Raw genomic sequence first — 21,448 nt, 5'->3', positions numbered from 1 at the left:
ATCTGAAACAAAATCATAATATGTCTTCTAGAGCAGGGGTCGGCAACCTTCGGCATGCGACCCATCAGAGTAATCTGCTGGCTGGCCGCGAGACATTTTGTTTATATTGACCATCCGCAGGCACGGCCCCCCGCAGCTCCCAGTGGCCACGGTTCGCCGTTCCCAGCCAATGGGAGCTGCGGGAAGCGGCAGCCAGCACATATCAGCAGGGACATGCAAGCACCCTCCCTGCCCCGCACTGTGTGTTTCCTCCTGTAAATTTTGTGATCTCTTGTCAACTTCACAATCTTCCCTATCTGGTAGCTCTGTATCAAAAGAGACTTATAGTAAGACACACAGTACACGATAGTCAACCAGGGAGGCAAACATTTCCTACCCCAGCCTGAACAAAATCTGTTTATCACCTTCTGGTGACCTGTCTTAACTTAAATACCTTAAGAACATAGCTTTAGTATAAATTCATCCTTAAATATCATCCGTACATGCATCTTGCACTGATTAGGACAGCTAGTGCATTACTGACTGTTGGTAGAGACCTAACGTCACCCTTTGGTGCACTCTTACGTAGACATCAGACCCAAGGGATCCTTCTAAATCCCTTTGCACTCCTTATGCCCTCTGCCCGTGGGCACCAAGGGGTCTCTGGGTCACAGACACAGAAATAAAACTCTCCTTTCATGCCTAGCAGTAATCTCTCCAGGTCTCAAGGTACCTTGGCTGAATTGCAGACAGCCTGTCTGGATTTGAACACTCCCTCTTAAGTGTTTGGAACCCAAACATTGCAGCATTGTGCTGATGCAGGAGAGCCAGAAAATGAAACTCATTTATTTATATTGTCCAGAAATGAGTGTTTACTCTCTGCCTTCCTTTCAGCATTGGTACTGAAAAGTAAATCAGATTTTTAAAATTTTGTTTTACTGATCTAAGATTATTAGTAACATGGGTAAGGAAATTGGTTTTAAAATCATGCTTAAACATGACAGTGTCCCTTTAAAGTGCCACCTAATATGAAATACATAGGTCTGTTTCACTAGTACCAGCATCTTAGTGTCATTTCACTCCTTTGAAACTAAGGCTTTGTAGGATAAAAAAGTCAGTTCATTTCCAAAGGTTAATCTGATTTGCTGAGCCTCAGCTGAACTATTAATGATTAGCACTGTGGTTTCTATTATGGAAATGCACAGCTAGCAACCGCTATGCCAACAAATCTTTTAAACTGGAACAGCTCATGTTTACAAAGCATCCCATCTGACACCTACTTGTTCTGTTTAGACCACAGGGAAATTTAATTATTTAGGTCTCTCAGTTGCTGCAGAGATATCAAATATAAAATATTAGTCTGTAATTGTAATGCAGCTGTTCAACACAGTGAGAGACACTTCTCCAGCAATGATGACTCAGACTGAGACAGCCACTGTAAACAGACATGCAGTAATCATGATGTTGCCTTCACTTTTGGGTTGTTAGAGGATTTTGTTCATTACAAAACAAAATTCAACTCGAACATTGATCAACTCACAAGGAGTTCTACTGAACACATAATAGGATAGTCTCAGTGACCTAAACCCATTCCAGCTTTAAGAGACAAAATAGGCCACAGTTTCCCAACCTGTACTCAAAAGTCATAGAATATCAGAGCTGGAAGGGACCTCAGGAGGTCATCTAGTCCAACCCCTGCTCAAAGCAGGACCAATCCCCAGAAAGATTTTTGCCCCAGATCCCTAAATGGCCCCCTCAAGGATTGAACTCACAACCCTGGGTTTAGCAGGCCAATACTCAAACCACTGAGCTATCCCTCCCCCAAAAGTCATTGTTTTAGGTCTTCCCTCTTCTCCATAACCCAGAGGACAATGATCTCAACTATCTCAGAATTACATACTGAGTGAGTCATAGGAATGACTAAAGCAGGGGCTGCTAACACACTCAATGGAAAGGGCCAAATTCTATTTTAATTATGTTCCATGGGCTGCAGTACAAATTTAGGACTCCGTATCCCCCTCGATCCATAGTACAACTCCCATTGATGTCAAGGGGGGGATTTGCATAAAGATCCAGGGTAGAATCTGGCTTTTACGTAGTTACTGAACTTTTAGTTATTACTTATTCCCGTATATGTTCAGTATCCTTGTGAATCTCTGATGCTGTCAGCAGACTGAGGAAGAAATCAAGACATCGGTTTAAATCTGGAAGGTTTTCGATGAAGCCATTAAGGCTATTTGTTATGCAGCACTAACGGGCTCAACACTGCACAAGCAAAATAAAGCACAGGCAGCCTTAGCTCCAAAAGAGCTTAGAGTGGAAAAAGTAGGCATGGGCAAGATAGGACACACTGAAAAACAGAAGAGGAAAAATAGGAAGGCTTTTTTTTTTTTTTGGTTATTACGATTAATAGAAGTTCCAGTCTCTGTTATTCAGTCCTCAGTGTCAGTGACCAGGACATAGGCGATCTAGCCCAGTGGTTGGAGCAGGAGTATGTAGCCAGGAATTGGAGCTGAGGGTCAGGACTGGGTTACCTGGAATGAGGCAAGGCAGGGGTAAGGCAGGAGCAGGGCTAGGAACAAGTAGACACAGGAGCTATCACAACTGTGGGTGAACGCTTTGAGGAACCACTGAACTGCTGCAGAGCTTAAGAAAAGGTCTGCTGACCAGTGTTCCCTCTAATTTTTTACGTCCATGTGCGGAATGAATTTTTTTATGTGCACCAATATGGAAGTGATGTGTGACACGTCACCTTCATATTGGTGCACATAACAAAATTCATGTGGTGGGGGTGGTGCCGAGGGATTCAGGGTGCAGGACAGGGTTCAGGGCTGGGGCAGAGGGTTGTGGGGGGCAGGGATGAGGGCTCTGCCTAGAGGTGCAGGTTCTGGGGTGGGGGCCAGGGATGAGGGGTTCAGGGTGCGCGGGGAGCTCAGAGCTGGGGCAGTGGGTTGGGGTGCAGACTCTGGGGTGGGGCCAGTGATGAGAGGTTTGAGCTGCAGGCTGCCCAGGGGCTGCGGTGGGGACAAAGGACTCCCCCCAGCCCTCTCTTGCTGCAGCAGCTCGGGGCCAGGGTAGAGGCGCCTCTCCCTGGCTGAGGCAGCTTTGGTGGGCCTGGGCTGAGGGAGGGGCTCTTCTCCCCCAGTCGTGGCAGGTCCATGCTGGGGGAGAGGCATCTCTCCCTGCCACAGCCCTGAGTAGGGCTTAATAGGCAGCTGCGTGGCCACGCAGCTTAAAGGGAACTTAGCTGCTGACTCTTCCAGCCAATCAGGCAGTGTAGCCAATCAAGCAGACTTCTACAGGCCAGCTATGCTCATTAGGTAGCCCAGAGACTGGCTCTGGTGCAGGCCCTGCTTCCAGACTGTCTTTGCTGCAGGCCGATTCCTGACACTTAGTCTCTCAAGAGCATCAGCAAGATTCATAGAATCATAGATTATTAGGGTTGGAAGGGACCTCAGGAGATCATCTAGTCCAACCCCCTTCATCTAGTCCAACCCCCTTGTCAGATAGTGTCAATTTTAGAAGCACATTTTGTGATGTGGATACTTGTCCTCTGGGTGCTGAGCTGAGATTATCAAACTTGTTTCACGTAGTCCACCAAACAGTAGCAAATTTTTGTCACCATTGACCTGAGCTGGATTTGAACTGGTGAGCTAGAGTTAAAAGGCTCTACATACCATTACCAGTCCAAAAGCCATGCTATCCCCTACTGATGGAGCAATGTATTTCTAAACAGTAAGAGCCTGATGAATAATCCAAGCTTCCAGCATTGCTATCCCCTGTGAAAGTTACAGAGGTGATGGGAATTTAGGAAAAAAAGTCATGTAAACCGAGCAAAAAGATCAATAGTTGGGGAAACCTGGGGATTCTTGAAAGTTAGGGTGAGTGCTGCCAACTGGAAGTGGCCCTCAAGGCAGGATTTATCTTTTTATGGCTGAAGTTTTGTAATTTGGTTTAAAAAATAAATAAAAGCATGCACACTTCTTCTGGGAGAGGGGATAAAGGGAAAAAACCTGTAGTTTCGCCCCTTTATCCAGCTAACTGAAGGCTTGATCCTGCAAACACTTACACTTACTACCCAGTGTAAGTAGTCCCACGTGAGGTGTTATCTCAGGGCCAATCCTGCAGTCAGCTGCATAGCATGAAGCCCTCTGCATCATTAAAGACTCTACTTCAAGGGTTCACTTGCTTGTTAAAAGTGAGAGCAAAAATCTTTACCCCTAACCCAGAAAAGGTGGGGATTTCCATTTCTCAGGGTCTCTCATGTACAGTCTATCATAGGTTTCTGTATTTATTTATTGGTATTAGTGATATGGGCTTTATGATAGCCAGTGTTGATGTAAATTAAATACTCGCTTTATTCCCTCCCACTGTCCGCACAAAAAGAAACAGGTGCTGTCTACTGTGCAAGTTGCCACATCCCCACAAGCTCCCAAACTAACAGGAGGTTGCATATTGAATGAAATACTTACATGAAAACTTCCAACATTCACCTGCCATCAAAGCCTTCTGTTTAACCAAAGGCATTTTTACCAGCAACAGAATGGCAAACTGAATAGGATTTTTCTTCTCTTGTTTGACTGGTTCACTTTGTCTGTAAAGTTCTAAGACGTCTGCTTGTGTTATTAACAAAACAAACACTAAAGCCCACCGGAAACATGAGTGTGGTTGTCTGTGCTCTTTTAAACCAATAGTAGCAAGAAGCTGGGTAGATCATTAGAGAGCCATTTATGCACCGCATTTGGGAGAAGCCACTCTTCAGCTTTTGCAAGCTTCTGATCCTGAATTTGTCTTGATGCCCATTTATGGCAGACAGAGAATCATAAATCTCACACAGGAGTGGGATTAGGTCTTTTGCTTTCTCAAAGAATCCTTTCTTAACAGCAGGAATAGTTTATTTACAGGCTTTTCAAAAGGTATTGATTGCAGTATCTGAGAACCTCAAACATTAATTAGGTACCTTATTCTGTATGGCTCAGCCACAAGAAAGCAACATTCCTCTAGTAACAGATAAAGTATAGGGTGTTTTAACCCTTTGTTCTCTCCCCACAGTGCTCCATGTTTTATGAAAAGGTAAAGTGCTATTAAGTAAGTCAGGGTGGGTTGAATGTCACTCAAAAAGGACAGAGGTAAGGTTGTGGGGTTGGGCTAGTGTGTATTGTAACTCTGTTTCCCAGTACAGGGGTTTAAGTTTGTGTTACCTCAACTGTATTATTTCCTGTTTTTCAGATGTCTAAGTGACAGTGAACATGACATTCTGGAAAAACACAAGTTAGCACTAGGCAACCTTAAGTCTGCATTAATGAAGTTTTTGGGCAATGAATTATATGATGCCATCTCACCCATCTGCTAGGATTGCTATACAAAGGTTCTCACTGTAACATTTAATGTTGCTGACAAATGGATGGAAATAAGAGGAAAGATTTGGTGAGTGCTGACCAATCAAGAAAGGGGTAAATACACGTAAACTGAGAAAAGCTGGGTGTTTGTACTTCAAGAGTGACTCCAGATAACTTACCCCTGTAACACAGTAAGAAGAGTGATTTGAGTGTAGAAACAAGAAATCGTGAGAAGGTGAAGAGACAAGATTGGTGTAATGCATTGGTGTCCCTGATCCAGCCTGCAATTCAGTGTAAACTGCCTACAGAAGAACATTACTATGGTTTTGCCATTGAGTAAAGTGACTATGAAATAGCGGTTATATTTCCTCAAGAGAGTAACAGAAAAGTAATCTAAAACAGTAGCACTGAAGCACTCAACTTCAAGAAAAGGGATTTTAAAATAATGAGGAAATTTGTTAGAATCAGCCTCAGGGAAAATAATTTAGGAAATTAAAAGCCCAGAGTAACAAAATGAAGGCTGCTCACTAATATCCTGTTAATTACAGAAGGCGTGCATTCCCCAGAACAAGAGTGTTAAAAGGATTAGAGATAGGAAAAAAGCTTGTATGGCAAGGTAACCAAGCTTACTCAGTTCAAAGCAAATACTAATGCAGCCAAAGCGACAATGATTGAACAGAACAAACTTTGTATGCAGTGTTGTTGTAGCCATGCTGGTCAGGATATTAGTGACCAGATGGGTGAAGTAATATCTTTTATTGGACCAACTTCTGTTGGTGAGAGAGACAAGATTTCGAGCTTTCTGACCGGAAGAGCTCTGCGCAAGCTCAAAAACTTGTCTCTCTCACTAGCAGAAGCTGGTCCAATAAAACATATTATCTCACCTTACCTTGTCTCTCAGAACAAACTTTGGCAGGAATATTAAGAGGTTAAGAAATGTGAATAGGCAAAGATAATGCAACTTGATTTTGTATATTGTCTCCATTAGATCTGCCACCCAAAAGACTTTCTTTGTGAGACCAACTGAAGACTAGCTATAGGTCACAGACCTGGTCTAGACAAGAAAAATGACCTATTGTTGTCAGCAGCAGGTGCAGCTGAATCAATGGTGAACCTGGTCAGGCTGCAAGCAGACAAAAAACTGTGCTCAGCCCTATTTTAGAAACAGAGGTTAATCTTTGGGAATGCTCCCAGCTAAATCAGTTGTCTTGGTTACAGGACTAGCTGCACCTTTGTCCCCTTTCTGGTCTCTAAGTGCACCCCGCAGCTTTTTCGCCTTGTGCCTTCATCTCTCTGAGGGTGGAATTCCATAATTTACCTGATCCTAGATGAAGCCCTGGGCTACAGCATCCTGTGGATCAACCATGCTTACCAAGCAGGTCTGAATGAGTTTGAGCACCAATGGTTCTTCCTTTTGAAAGCCCGTGACCAGTGGAGAATAGAATGACCAGACAACCTTTTAAAATCAAATTACTGTTTACTTTAACAGTAGGAACAAAGCATTTAGAGAAAAAGGATTTTAAAACAATCTACATGCATCTCTATCTTGCCTTTCTGTGATGGTAAGCGGGACCCTAAATTCCCCGAACAACCCTCCCCTGGAGAAAAAGTATTCCTTTTTAAGCCTGCCCCTGTTCTTTTGATCTCCTGTGTTCCTGGGGATTTTTCCTGCCCTGATGTTGTCTCTTAACAACTCAAGTATTTGTTGGGAAGCGGCTTATCTTGAGCCATTCTTTTTCTTTCTTCCTTGTTTTCCTCTACAGCCCCCTGTAAACTAAACCAACCTATTCATACAGTAAACATCCCACTAAGCAGGTCAACATACAGTATTCATAAATTATTACAGAGCAGCTCCAAATGGATCACACCAGTGGTCAGCTGCAAACACACACGTTCTCAGCAATATGTGGACTGGTGGGAAGAAGACAGAAGAGAAGTCAATCCAAGACAAGCAGAGGGAGAAGGCAGAATATAAGTCTGCCAGATAGGCTGAAGTGAGTTTATGGAGGGGGATCTTGAAAATAGAAGGCATGAATGAATGGGGAGCCAGTGGACTTGTATGATGGAGGTGATTTATTTTTATGATAGATTCAGGATATTAAGCTTTTCATCTATCCTCTGAAACACTCCTGAGAATACAAAGGGTATACTGTATGCTCTTCCACTCACCTATTCCTCTGCTACCCCTCAGAGGTACATGCAGAATGTAGGGTAGGAGAGGCTGAAGAGAGCACACAATGACTGCTGGGAGGAAGGAGTTAGCAATCCTAGACTGAAAGTGCTACTGAAAGCTAAGAGCAATGAAGGGCTCTTCCTCCCTCTCCTGCACTGCTCTTCAGACATAGCTGGCCTGTCAGCTCACTCCAGTATGAGTCCCTCCCCAACCTTCAACTTTCAGTTCCTAAGTCTGTGGGTCCCCCCCACTTCTCCCTTCCCTCTGAACAGTACTCAGAGCTATGAACCCTCTGTGTGCCCACTATGTGGTCCTCCATCTTTGTGAGGGTAACTCTGGTATAGATGTGTTTTAGACTGTAAGCTCCTTAGGGTAGGGCCCAGGATAGAGACTCTGTGTTCTGCATAGTGCTGTGCACATTGCTTCTGGTCAACAACTAAAGAGCAGGTGGACTTCTAAGGGCTGGGAGCTACATGTTAAACATTAATTCAAATTTTAAAAAATCCTTTTGATTATAGGCTTACTTCTAAGGCACTACCCCATCTGTTTGTAGGATTACACTATCGGGTCCGCTGGCATGGACTAAAGTGACTTCTTTAGGCCATTCTAAGCTGTACCAGCTGCCAAAAGATCTAGGGCACAAAATAGCCTACCCATGCGCCCTTTTTTAGCCACTCCACCTACACCAGCAGTCAAAAGTCAGGGTGAAGTAGAAGCCACTATGGTGACTCTCTGATAACCTAGAGAACTATCTCTATACCGGGGAGATTCTCTAGGGGGCAGGCTGTTGGGTTTAGGGCTGCTTTGTGCTCATACAACAGTGTAAAGCAGATGAGAGCATATCCTGTGCTGGGGCCGAGTGGACATAGTACTATACAGAAGAAAGAAACAGTCCCTGTTTTACTCTAAACAGGTCGAGCCTACACTAATGTTTCCACCATTGCTAGCACCCAAGGAGCTGCACCTGTGCTAGCCAAATAATGTCACAATCACTACAAATTTTCAAGTGCAGAGACTAAAGTTTACCAAAAATTCAGAAGACACTAGAAATTCAGAGAGAAAATCATTAAAGCTTTTGAAAACCAGTAAGAATTAAGCCAATGATCTATGAAGCCAGATCTCCCTGGTTCACTTCATGTACACTAAACTTTTAAGAAGACAACAGATGGACCCATTTGACAGCTACTCAAACTGAAATTCAGATTGTGCACTCTTTCCACTTACGGCATTTGTGTTGACCCACACACAACATTCATTCAAGTATTACGCAGAATGGAAACAACAGCTTGGATCTCATCCTGTCAGTATCAGAGTCTCAGACAGTAAAAGACTCAAACAAATCCAGCCCTATTGAGCACTTACCCAGCCTTCTTTATTGACCTTTCAATAGTTCAAGGTTCAGTCAGGGTCTTCCACTCATTAAACTATCTCATTATTACTGGCAACATACAAAAAAAGCTATTTTAGACTAGTTGGTTAGTATAACAGGTACAGGCCCAAGGAAGGAAAATAACCTTTGTCAAAACTTTTGTCAAACAAAAACATCTTTAACTGCCTGCAACATTGGAATTTATTGCAAAAACAAAATCTATTCTAAGATTGGTTATATAGAAGCTAGTGGGTAAGCAATGTTCTAGAATAAGAACTCTCAGTGTTAAATATTTTCAAAATAGAAGCCAAAATTTTCAGTTACATTATCATGGTTCTAGTATTTGTTTTGATTAAATGGGTTGGACTGAAGAAGAAATCTGACTGATGAAATGTGAAAAACCAATAGATTATGGAACCATCATCATCAAGTTTGGAAGCATTTATCCACTTCAGAGCTGCATGCCTGGCTCATTTTGGAAACCCCCAAAACAATTTTAGGGTTAGAAGAAAAAGATTGTACAAAAAGTGGAAGAATGGAAATCAGTTTGATGCATTAACAAAATGAAATGCATACCCCCAAACAATTATCCATTGTTAAGGACAATCTCCATTTTATAAACAAAAAAGCAGTATTACACTGCTGAGAATGCAGTTTTTCAGGCCACCACTTGTACAGTGGCTAAGACATCTACCTGACAACCGCATGAAACCACTGCAACCATTGGGGTGTCAATTACATTCATTTCTACCTTGGATTGGTTATTTATAATGGGAGTAAAGGCCAGTACACGACACCAGAATCAAACGACAGTAGCCTAACTCAAAAATTAAAATCAAAACAACTTTAAACATTTCAAGACCGTCAGATGTTTCTAATCCTGGAGAATGAATGCACATGAAAGCAGACTTATAATAATTCAAAGTAGGGAATTTCTATGTATAGTGTCTTCCGACTTTCTGAAGGCAAACAAATCCTTATGCCTAACAAAATATTTATGCCCTTCATCCTGGGCAAAATCAAGTCCAAAACCATATTAGCAGATAACGTAACGGACGAGTCGTGCACCACGGACTTCCCGCACTCTCTGGCAATGCCGGAGGATGTTCAGAATGCTGTGAAAGCGCTTATCCACCTTCAGTTGTGTGAACTCTTTTATATCAGCCTCCACGATAAAAAATTCACCTGGAAAACAAACATACCACATTGAGATGGAAACAAATATTTTATAGGATTAATTTAACATTTCAAAATGTAACACCCCAATCTTTTTCCACCATCACTTCACCTTGGTGATGAAATATACATTCAGGCAGCTCCCAAGTGGTGCACCGGCATCACGCTTTGTCTTAAGAGTTCTGTTCCTGACCATTTTCTAAAATTAAATGCTGGAGGTAAACATGATTTTCTGTCACTGAAACTGTACAGCTGCTGCTGTTTGAAATGATTTGTCAAACACTGAACTAGAGATGCACAATGCTATATATCTTAAAAAATCTGTGGCTACAATTAAGACCATATTGTAAACCATGCAGATATTTTGCTTCATTTTAGTCCTATACTGAACTCAATAGAACAGAAGGGTGTATTTTATAAGGTTCACATGACAGCCCAACCTCTTCCATAAAGCCATTGTATTCTAGCCATTGACTTTCCCCAACTGCAGACCCAGATCTGTTTTGTGGTTCAAGCTCACTTCTGTCTTAAATCAGTTTTTTTACAGATTGAGGCCAGAATTTATATAATGTTACTTTAGTCATAAAAGCTATTTATAGTCACATATTCAAATTCAGTTTATACATCAAATTCTAAATTAAACTGCAGTATCCAGCAAGACAGTTTATTTCTTTAGCACAACATGAAGATGAAGAATATCTGTTGCTATACCTGTTTGCACTGGAAGCTTTTTATGGGGAAATTGAAATGTGAAACTATCCAGCCAGACCACAAATCCTTTATCCTAAATAATACTTCTAGATATTGCTGGATAAAGAAGTCCACCAGGCAGTGCAAATACAAATAGGATTATGTGGCCTAATCAGAAGAGTTTACAGTCTAAGGCCCCAATTCTGCAACTACATCTACATGGGTGCTGAATGTATTTGCCAGATTGGGCTAAATTTATGTCATGATGCAACAAAGGAGTAAGACAGGTCAAGGGTTAAAGCAAAGAGATTACATGGTTACTCAGCAAAGTCTACTGCACAGCATGTTGGGACTGAAGGTCTATTGTTTGATTAGGTATTTTTAAAAAACAAAATAACCAAACAATACATGTGTCTGAGTCACTGCTGATAGGCACTGCAGCAAACATTCGATCCCTGTCCATTTCTGGACGCCCAGATACTGTATCTGCAGTGACTAGTAGGGCCTGTTTTCATTTAAGGTTATCCAGTGAATGATGCTCGGTCTCCTCAGAAGCAGACTTCACTACTGCCATCTATACCTTTGTCACCTCCAGATAGATTATTGAGGACTCTGGAGATTCTGCTGGTAAAGACTTGAGGGGCTGCTAGGACGACGTGTGACACTTCCCAGAAGTACCCAGGGCTGTGACGCACCTCACTACCACCTGCCTTTAGCAGGAAAAAGCCCTTTTCTGTGACTGCCAGGGGGTCAGCTCCTCAACTTCACTGGCTACAGACAACACAAGCACTCCCCTCTAGGCCTCGCAGGCCCTGCTGTCACTCTACAGGTTAGTGATTGGCACATTCCAACCACCAAGCCCTCTGAGCATCTCCCTGGAGCATCCAGCCCCTGGTTTCTCGACACAGATTTGCTGCTTCCAAAGACCCTAGTTTACCAGTTACACCTCAGATCACCACTTCACTTAACCCACAGAACTTAGATAGGTTTATAGTGAAATCAGGTATAAGTTGAGAACAGAACAAGAAGCAATGGGCCTAAATTGCAGCAAGGGAGTTTTAGGTTAGACATTAGGAAAAAACTTCCTAACTGTAAGGATATATGAGCACTGGAACAAATTATCTAGGGAGGCTGTAGAATCTCCGTCATTGCAGATTTTGACAAACACCTGTCAGGGATGATCTAGATAATACTTAGCCCTGTCTCAGTGCAGGGGACTGGACTAGATGACCTATCAAGATCCCTTCCAGTCCTACATTTTTATGATTCTAATAGCAAGCAGAAGTATTGGAAACAACCATTTGTTTACATATAAAATAAAATCATAACATGCATTCTAGAGCCCAGACTTTATTAACTAAATCAGTGATACTCAGACCTCACTGGTACAGGAGCCAAATCAGCAATCAACATTACCCAAAAGATCCATTTATATATACACACATATATATTTATTTATTTATCATTCTCACAGCAAATAAATTAATAACTTAGTGCAAGTTGGTAACTTAAATGGTTAATAACATAGTAAAAGCATCCTGACTGGTTAATAACTTAGATTGGTTAATAATTAAAATCACACAGTGTTTTAATATCATGTGCTGCAAAGAGCCACAGGAGATACATTAAAGAGTCAATTGCAACATGCGAGCCTCAGTCTGAGTATCACTGAACTAGATACTCTTATATCTTGTAGAGTAACGCTCACCCAAAATCCTAGAAGTGCTTTATAGTCAGGTTTGCTGTGACTCTCCTTTCTTAAGACAGACATGTTGTCAGCTTGTCTCCTAGGTGAACAATTCAGTATGTTTCTTTCCCCCCAAGATATACTAGTCTCACCCTTTGTCTTTACTCATAAACTGGACACAACTGCTGTTTGTTTCATCTTGTAGATTTCCTTTCTTGTAGCTTTCACAATCTCTTATTTTGCCTGTGCCTCGGTATGCAGATAGGCATACAGTGTGAGTCATATAATACACAATACTCAAATGGCCAGACAAAGAGATAGGTGTCTGTTACCTCCTGCCTGAAAGGAACATTTCCAAGGTATGTCACCTCCTGGTGATCTGCCTTAACTCCAAGAGCTTAAGAACATAATTTTTAGTATAGATACATAACTCCTTAATATTATCTGTACATACACTTTACAACAATTATGACAACTTGTGACTAGGGGCTCTCAGTAGGGACTTTACATGGCACCCTTCAGTAAATTATTATGCATATATCTGACGCAGGGGATCCCTGTAAAACTCTATGCCATCCACCGTGCCCTCAGCCCATTGACACCCAGGGGTCCCTTGGTCACATCATGATAACTTGGTTCTATGCTGGCTGCCTATTCTCATAGACTCATGGACTTTAAGGTCAGAAGGAACCATCGTGATCATAGAATGTCAGGGTTGGAAGGGACCTCAGGAGGTCATCTAGTGAATTATTCTAGTCCAATCCCCTGCTCAAAGCAGGACTAATCCCCAGACAGATTTTTGCCCCAGATCCCTAAATGGTCCCCTCAAGGATTGAACTCACAACCCTGGGTTTAGGTCTGACTTCCTGCACATTGCAGCACACAGAATCTGACCCTCCCATTCCTGTAATAGAGCCCTAACCTCTGACTGAGTTACTTAAGTCCTCAAATCATGGTTTAAAGACTTCAAGTTACAAAGAATTCACCATTTACACTAGTTTAAACTTGCAAGTGACCCAGGCCCCGGGTCTCTGCCAATCTGACCTGGGAGGAAATTCCTTCCCGATCCCAAATATGGCAATCCGTTAGACCCCGATCATATGGGCAAGACCCAGCAGGCAGATACCTGGGAAAGAATTCTCTGTGGTAATTCAGAGCACTCCCCATCTACTATCCCATCTCTGGCCATTGGGGATTTTTGTTACTGGCAGTCGCTCATGGGCCTCATCCCATTGTAGGCAGTCCCATCATACCATCCCCTCCATAAACTTATCAAGCTCAGTCTTGAAGCCAGTTAGGTTTCTGTCCCCATTGTTCCCCCAGCCTAGAAGGCTGTTCCAGAACTTCACTCCACTGATAGTTAGAAACCTTTGCCTAATTTTGAGCCTAAACTTGTTAATGGCCAGTTTATATCCATTTGTTATTGTGTCCACATTGGCGCTTAACTTAAATAACTCCTCTCCCTCCCTGGTATTTATCCCTCTGATGTATTTATAGAGGGCAATCGTACCTCCCCTCAGCCTTCTTTTGATTAGGCTAAACAAGCCAAGCACTTGGAATCTCCTCTCATAAGGAGGGTGTAATATATGCTGATTACAAATTGAGAGTCCTTAATGGTCTGGGACCCAGTTATTTGAGAAATCCCCTTTCTACCCATGTCCCATTGAGGCAGGTAAGATTTGCTGGTCTGCTGCTGTGGATAGTGCCTGAGGGTGCCAGCAGGGGAACTCATCTGACAATGCCCTAAGTCCAAGTATGGTGACTGTGCACAGAATATTAACCATCTTGGCATATTTGCAATTTATTAGTTTAGACACTCACCATCTGAGACTGCTTTATAGCATGTCCAAGAGTCTCAAAAGTGACGAGAGATTTTGAATGCTTCAATTTTGGAGCACCCAAACTGAAAATTCTTAGAAGGGCCTAATTATCAGAACCAATGAGCATCTACCTTCTGAAAATAAGGCCCCTGTAAGGTGTTTCAAGTTGGACAACCAAAAAATGAAGGCACCCAAAAATCACTAGTCACTTAAGAAAACCTTTCCCCTTTTCTTGTACATTTCTGCTACAACATCCAGATGCTCTGATAAAAAACGGTTACTAATCTTTCATAACTGTTCTTCGAGATGTGTTGCTCGTGTCCATTCCATGTTAGGTGTGTGCACACTCTGTGCACAGCTGCTGGATATTTTTCTCTCAGTGGTATCCGTAGGACCGGCTCTAGCACCCCCTGGAGCCATACACGTATGCGCCGGTATAAGGGGTCCTGCCAGCTCTGCACCCTCTCGGTTCCTTCATGCCGATAACTCTGATAGAGGAATAGGAGGGAGGGTCATGGAATGAGCAGGAGCAACACATCTCAAAGAACAACAGTTACAAAAAATTAGTAACCGTTTTTTCTTCTTCGAGTGCTTGCTCATGTCCATTCCATGCTAGGTGACTCACAAGCAGTACCATCGAAGGCAGGCTTAGAATTTATGGATGTGCTGACTGCAACACCGCTCTTCTGAAACTGGTATCGTCATGGCCTTGCTGAGTGATGGCATAGTGGGATGCAAAGGTATGAACCAATGACCATGTTGTGGCTCTGCAGATGTTCTGGATTGGTATTTGCACGAGGAACGCTGCTGATGAAGCCTAAGCTCTTGTGGAATGAGCAGTCACAATGGCTGGAAGCAGAACCTTTGCCTGCTCGTAGCAAGCCCAGATACATGCGGTTATCCAGGACAAGATTCTTTAGGATGACACCGGCAGCTCTTTCATCCTTTCCGCCACTGCCACAAAGAGTTGAGTAGACTTGTTGAAGGGTGTAGTCCTTTCGATATAGAAGGCCAGGGCCCACCTAACATCTAACGTATGGAGCTGATGTTCCTCAGCAGTCTTGTGCGGTTTTGGAAAGAATACAGGCAGAAAAATGTCCTGGTTTTGGGGGAATTACAACACCACCTTTGATAGGAAGGTCGGATGAGGGCGCAGCTGGACCTAGTCCTTCAAGAACACCATATAAGGGGGTTCTGATGTCAGGACTTTGATCTCAGAGACCCTTCTGGCTGAGGTGATCGCCAAGCAACTGTTACAGGCAGTAAGAAGGAACTGAGAGGGTGTGGAGCTGGCGGCACCCCTCATACCGCTGAGCCAGTGCTATAGATACCACTAAGGGAAAAATCTCTGGCAACTGTGCACGTGGCATGCACATACCTAGCATACAATGGATATGAGCAAGCACTCGAAGAAGAATGAAAGTTTTATAAATACATGCATAAATTTAAAAAATAATACCTTTAGTATCCTTGGTTTCTTCTTCCAGGAATCTGTGGTAGAGATTTCTGACAGCAGAGCTCATAGATTTCATCGGCTGATGTAAGATCTTATATTTGCTAACCACTGCTTTATTCAAATCTTGAACAACTCCATTAATTTGATCGTATGTTAAACGACCCCGCATGTACCTGAAAAAAATAATTAAAAACTGGTAACAAGGAAATCACAGACTCGGAGCGCCAAAAGTCTATTTCCCTTTCTTTCTCTCCAATGAGCCCTAATTCCTAAAAGTCACACCCAATTAATAATTTCCTCATGCATTTATAAATACAAAAGCAGACAGTAGTTCACTTTGATAAATTTCTTTGATCCCTTTAATAGCTATGTTGAAAAAACACTTAGCATAACCTGAAAGAGAAAGTCCAAACAAGATGAAAAAATTGTTACATTAAGGAGTGAAAAATATCCAGCGCTTAAAGACTGCCAGAAACATTTTAAAAATAAAATGAAAAGATTGTGATTATTGCACATCCAGCTCATGCAGCTACAGAAGCAAAATCAACCACAGCTTCTTAAGAACAAGGCAAGCAATAATTAAACTAGAATATTTCATTTACTTTAAAAGATAATGGTTTGCAATTTGGAGAACAAAGCGTCTCTTCCTCTAATCTTCTAGGGTTAGTTACTTTACTTGTACTTGTAAGTCATGGTTGTTTTTAATCGTGCTGGCTACCTAGCTTTAAAGTTGGATATAGAGTTCTCCCTTCCCAGATTTTAAAATATTTTGTTAAACTGCTATCAACCATGATCAGATTTGCTGACAACAGGCTAGAGATATAGGTAACACAGGAAGACAGAAACAAAATAATATTGAGATATTAGAACAATTAATTGCTTGCAACCAGGGGCTATTCAGTATTCATAAAGTCATACATCGAGGGAGAGGAAATAAACAGCTCTGATACAAATTGGGAGACATTTATATAAAAAACAGTGAATCCAAGACAGATCAGAGCTAACTGACAGCCAACTTAATAAAAGGTAAACTTGAAAACCATTGCAATAAAAGCCAATGCTAAACTCAGGGAAAATATATATATAGAATTTATGTGGGTGATTTTTCAGCTGTTATTGCATATTTTGAAATGATGTGTGTTCTGAAACTGCCCTGCCATAACTTTTTCATAAGGCTATTTTGGAAAACTGTCGTTCACTCTCTTTCAGGTCTGAATTACAGTTATAAATAAATCAATTGTGAAAATAAAGCATAAGCCCAGAAAAATGCTGGCCATCAATGTAACTTACCGCTCAAACATTAAAAACTGTCATATTTACCTGCTGTTTTGCAAGTTCAGAAAAATAAAGCTACTATTTAACAGCAACACTCATCTCTGCCCTCTTTGTAATTAAAAATTAATTCTCCAAAACTTTGCAAATTGATTCAGCCCCATTCAACTAGACCTAAACTGTGCACTAAAGGTCCAATCCTGTCACTATTAACGTCAACGAAAGGAGGATTGAGCCCTTAACTTTTCTGCTATTGGGTATGTGGTTCCACTATGCCATCCATCAGCTGAAGTGGAAATCATTTCAAAACTCATATCTCAAAGATAACTCCTTCTCAAGCAACCTACAAACACTATTTTAACCCATTAACCATAAAAACAAAAAAGTGCAATTCCATTTCCAGTCAGTCAACACAGCCCAAACACTAAGTATTGTGTCCCGCTTGTTTTACATTTTAAAAGCTGGTAACACATTATTCCACATTCACTATCCTTTGTAGTGGACAGCATGATATATGCGATATTTCACCAAATAAGTATGATCCACCATAAACCATTCACAAGTTGTAAAATGCTGAGTAATCAAGCTCACAAGTTGAAATGTCATAACACAACTATGCAATATCTGTATTCTCACCCCCAACCCTCCCAAACACTATTTCGACTACTGTACATATGTTCCCTGCCAATAGATTCATGGACACTGAATACAAAAGTATCCCAACCCGAAGTTATAATTTTCACTAATGGTTGATGTAAATCTATGTTTATAATTTAAAATGCTTGACGTCAACATACTATTAAGATGCTAACGGATGATTCAAAGCTAGTACCAAAAGAAAGGTTCTAAAATTGTTACTGAAATAGCAAAGTTTTGCATATCCGTGCACAGGACCAAGTGAAACTTGTTCTTAGCATCTTGATTGCCTTGTGGTCTAGACAGACATTAAAGAAAAGAAGTGAGATTCTGAACTATGCATCTTAGAGGCACAACACAGAACTTACAACCCAGAGGTAGAGGTTACGGTGGCTTTAAACCAATCTTACACCCTACTGGTTTGGGGCTATCCAGAGCAGCTGTGGAGAATCCCCCAGCATCATTTAGCGCAGTGGTTCTCAAAATTTTGCATTGGTGACCCCTTTCACACAGCAAGCTTCTGAGTGTGACACCCCTCATATAAATTAAAAACACATTTTTTATATTTAACTCTATTATAAATGTTGGAGGAAAAGCGGGGCTTGGGGATGGAGGGTGATGGCTCGCAACCTCCCATGTAATAACCTCATGACCCCTTGAGGGGTCATGACCCCCAGTTTGAGAACCCCTGATTTAGAGTGTCTAAGTTATGGCAGCCTCCCCAGGATCTCTACAGTACTATCTGCTGTGATCCTAACCCCAACACAGCCTTCCAACCCTCAGTTGCACCCTCAGAGCCTGTCCTTGCAAAAAGAGTCTCCAGAGAACAGCGTGTGGCTGTCTGCTTCAATTTCTGAACCAAGGAATTCTCCCCAGGCCAGGTCTGCAGCTTTTAGAGTTTCTTTATGCTGCTCTGGCCCCTTTACCCTGTGTAAAAGGGGCTGAAGTGGGAGTGAGATTCTCATCCAGTTTTCCAGGCAGATGAAGAGTACTGAATGAGCATGTTCTTTTCATCTGCATTATGTGAGCTTTCAAGCAGAACTACCAGTAGGTAACATCCAAGGCCCTGAAAGCAAAAAGCCTGGAGGAAAAAAAAATTATGGAAATATAGAATGAGTCCCTACCCTTCTGTTTTAGGCAGTTGAAACATTGACAAGCTTACTATTTTAAACACTTTAATAGCCAAGATTTTTGGCTGCAGAACACTCTAGACTAATCAGAAGGTAGTAAGGCATGCACAGCTAAATAAAAAATGAGATGGGAAGCAACAGACATGGTGTTTTAGCATAGCCACCATTAACTCCATTTCATTAATTATGATGTCCTTATGAGTCATATTTCCTACCACAATGTTTCCCACCCAGAGAACCCTGAAACTTGACTGGATTTAACTTTTAATTCTGTTCAGTACCAGTTTTAGGAGGATGTAGAAAAATATGTATTTGTGAGAAGTGTCTGAGTTACAATCTAGTTTTGAAGAGTTTTATTACTATTAGTGCATCAGCACAGTGAAAACTGTAGCAGATTAAATATGAAACAAATGTTGGAAAAGAAGCTGTACTCTATCAATTTAATCTGGCTACAGAAATTAAATCTTTAGAAGATTAAAAAAGTAGAACATTCTTAAACAGAGCAAAGGCAAATCAATCAGCATTTTGAAATTAATGACACAAAAGTGTGAAACGGTATTACCATATATCACACCTTAAAAGTAAGTGACAGCCAACATTAAAGTCAACAGAAAACAAGTTAGAATTATTCTGTTAATGGGATTAAGCTATATTAGGTGCCAGGTTTCCAGAATCAGGACAGATATTCTAATTCCAAATTACCTTGTCCCTAAATTATTTGTAGCCAGTTATGTATCAATCAATGGCATTGTGATTATAGAAAAACAAAAACCAGAAGCCAATCACAAGCCTATGGTGATGAGATAATATGCGAATAAATAAGGAAATACGTAAGTAAAGATAAATTGTGCTCTATAAAAACTACACACAGGTTGTATAACTAAAACTACCTATTTTACATTCATACAATTATTTTTCATTGAAAAAACATACCACAACACTTTGAACTATATATACATATACACCACTGAAATGCAACCACATTTGGTGTGGAGGTGTGCAAATAACAGATAGCACAGAGCAGTTGTGGGAGGATTATGTACTCTATATTTAGATGGACTTTTTCTGTTATGTGATTGTAAACAATACCTTGCTTATATTCATTGACTGTATCTTTATTACTATACATCCTATTTGCTTTTTTCTTTACCTGTGAGGGAGAATTTCTCAAGTTACAAGAGTAACTCTGTGGCGTTTTTCTCTGCCTGATCCTCCCAACTGTAGGTAGGAACAAGCTATCCCCTAATCCTCTCATGTTCCCATCTGACCCTTGCTAAAATCCAGACACAGCAGGAACCTAAATGAATCAAGGTAACCATTATATTTTTAAAATCAGATTAATTGAAATTCTTCCATTGACTTTAATAAAGTTAAACCTCAGACCTATTAGAATCCAACAAAAGTGGTTATGTATACAGTATTACATTATACCTAATTAGTTCCCTTTTAACATCAGGCAAGAATCAGGATTAACAGTCTCATTTTAAAAAAAAAAAAAGCCATTTATTTATTACAACTGCATTTTTCCTTTAATCCACAATTTATCATGAACAGCAAAAAAAACCCACACCACTACTTTCCTCAAAGAAAAGCAATTAATCTACCACTTATATCAGAGGAACAAATTCTTCCAACAGCCAGTCACCAAAAACAAAGTTTGAGAGCGGAAAATATTTTTTCTTTGGTTACCAAGCTCTGAAAATGGGGACTTATAATGTATACCATGAACCTAAAAATGTCACAAACCCTAAGAAGCTTAAGAAAGAAGTCAAAGAACCACTTAAATCTGTCTTGAATTTAAAGTATATTGAGACATTTTACTTTCACTGAAAAAGTGTCCTGACCTAGCGTTGAAGTCTATTCCAGAAGTTTTAACGTTACACGTACATTTCTCATTGAAAGAAGATATTCTAAATGATCCAGATACTTTTAAATCTGTGCCCAAATGCATCCCATATCTTCGATATCTGCTGTTCTAAAAATATCAAGGTGGTGCAGATTATACTATGACAATTAGCGCCCTAAAAATATCTCCTGCATAACAACGCATAACAGGGCTGGAAAAGCAGCTGGATCTTGTCAGCTGATAATTCCCACAGCCTGTGGGAGCTCTCAGCTGTCACTGAACCAGCAATCCTCTACTGGCATAATCTCTGGGGACCATTCCAGTTGGTGTATATTAGAGCAGATACTAAGCTACTCTATCATACAACAGAACTGGGGCAGATTGGCTCAAAGAATCAGGGGCCTCTAACTAGTCCTCTGATTGCTAGCCTCTAGGAACACTTAGGGCTGGTCTTCACTACCCGCCCGGATCAGCGGTAGAAAATCGATCTCTCGGGGATCGATTTATTGCGTCTCATCGGGATGTGAAAATCGATCCCTGAATCGACGCGCGTACTCCACCAGCCCAGGTAGGAGTAAGCACCGTCAACGGGGGAGCCGCGGCCGTCGATTTGCCGCCGTCCTCACAGCGGGGTAAGTCGGATCAGATACGTCGAAGTCAGCTACGCTATTCACGTAGCTGAATTTGCGTATCTTAAATCGACGCCCCCCCCGCCCCCGCCTTAGTGTAGACGTAGCCTCAGTTTGCGGCAACCGTAGGTGTAAACCTACCTTGCACTACCCAAACACTAGGGCTATGTCCACACTGGCCCTCAGTTTGGGCGATGAGGATACGAATAGCAATGCGAACAGTGCTGCACTATAACTCCCCTATGT

At 41.5% G+C, this 21,448-nt stretch overlaps 1 protein-coding gene across 2 annotated transcripts in view; it reads right to left on the bottom strand.

Annotated features, from left to right (window-relative positions):
• Nucleotides 1-6,860: 6,860 nt before the first annotated feature.
• SKA1 (spindle and kinetochore associated complex subunit 1) overlaps nucleotides 6,861-21,448 on the bottom strand; it is a 39,203-nt gene continuing 24,615 nt past the window's right edge. For both annotated transcript variants that reach the window (XM_026649317.1, XM_026649318.1), the window contains exons 6-7: nucleotides 15,693-15,862; nucleotides 6,861-10,045 (exon numbers count right to left, since the gene is read on the bottom strand). In XM_026649317.1, the coding sequence (XP_026505102.1) occupies nucleotides 9,897-10,045; nucleotides 15,693-15,862 (319 nt within the window). In that variant the 3' untranslated portion in view covers nucleotides 6,861-9,896. The remainder of the gene's footprint in view (nucleotides 10,046-15,692; nucleotides 15,863-21,448) is intronic.

Source organism: Terrapene carolina, unplaced genomic scaffold (genome assembly GCF_002925995.2).
Source record: "Terrapene carolina triunguis isolate 2854851 unplaced genomic scaffold, T_m_triunguis-2.0 Scaffold69, whole genome shotgun sequence".
NCBI lineage: Eukaryota > Metazoa > Chordata > Testudines > Emydidae > Terrapene > Terrapene triunguis.
The sequence above is the reverse complement of the archived record's forward strand: the minus strand, read 5'-3'. Positions and strand labels throughout refer to the sequence as shown.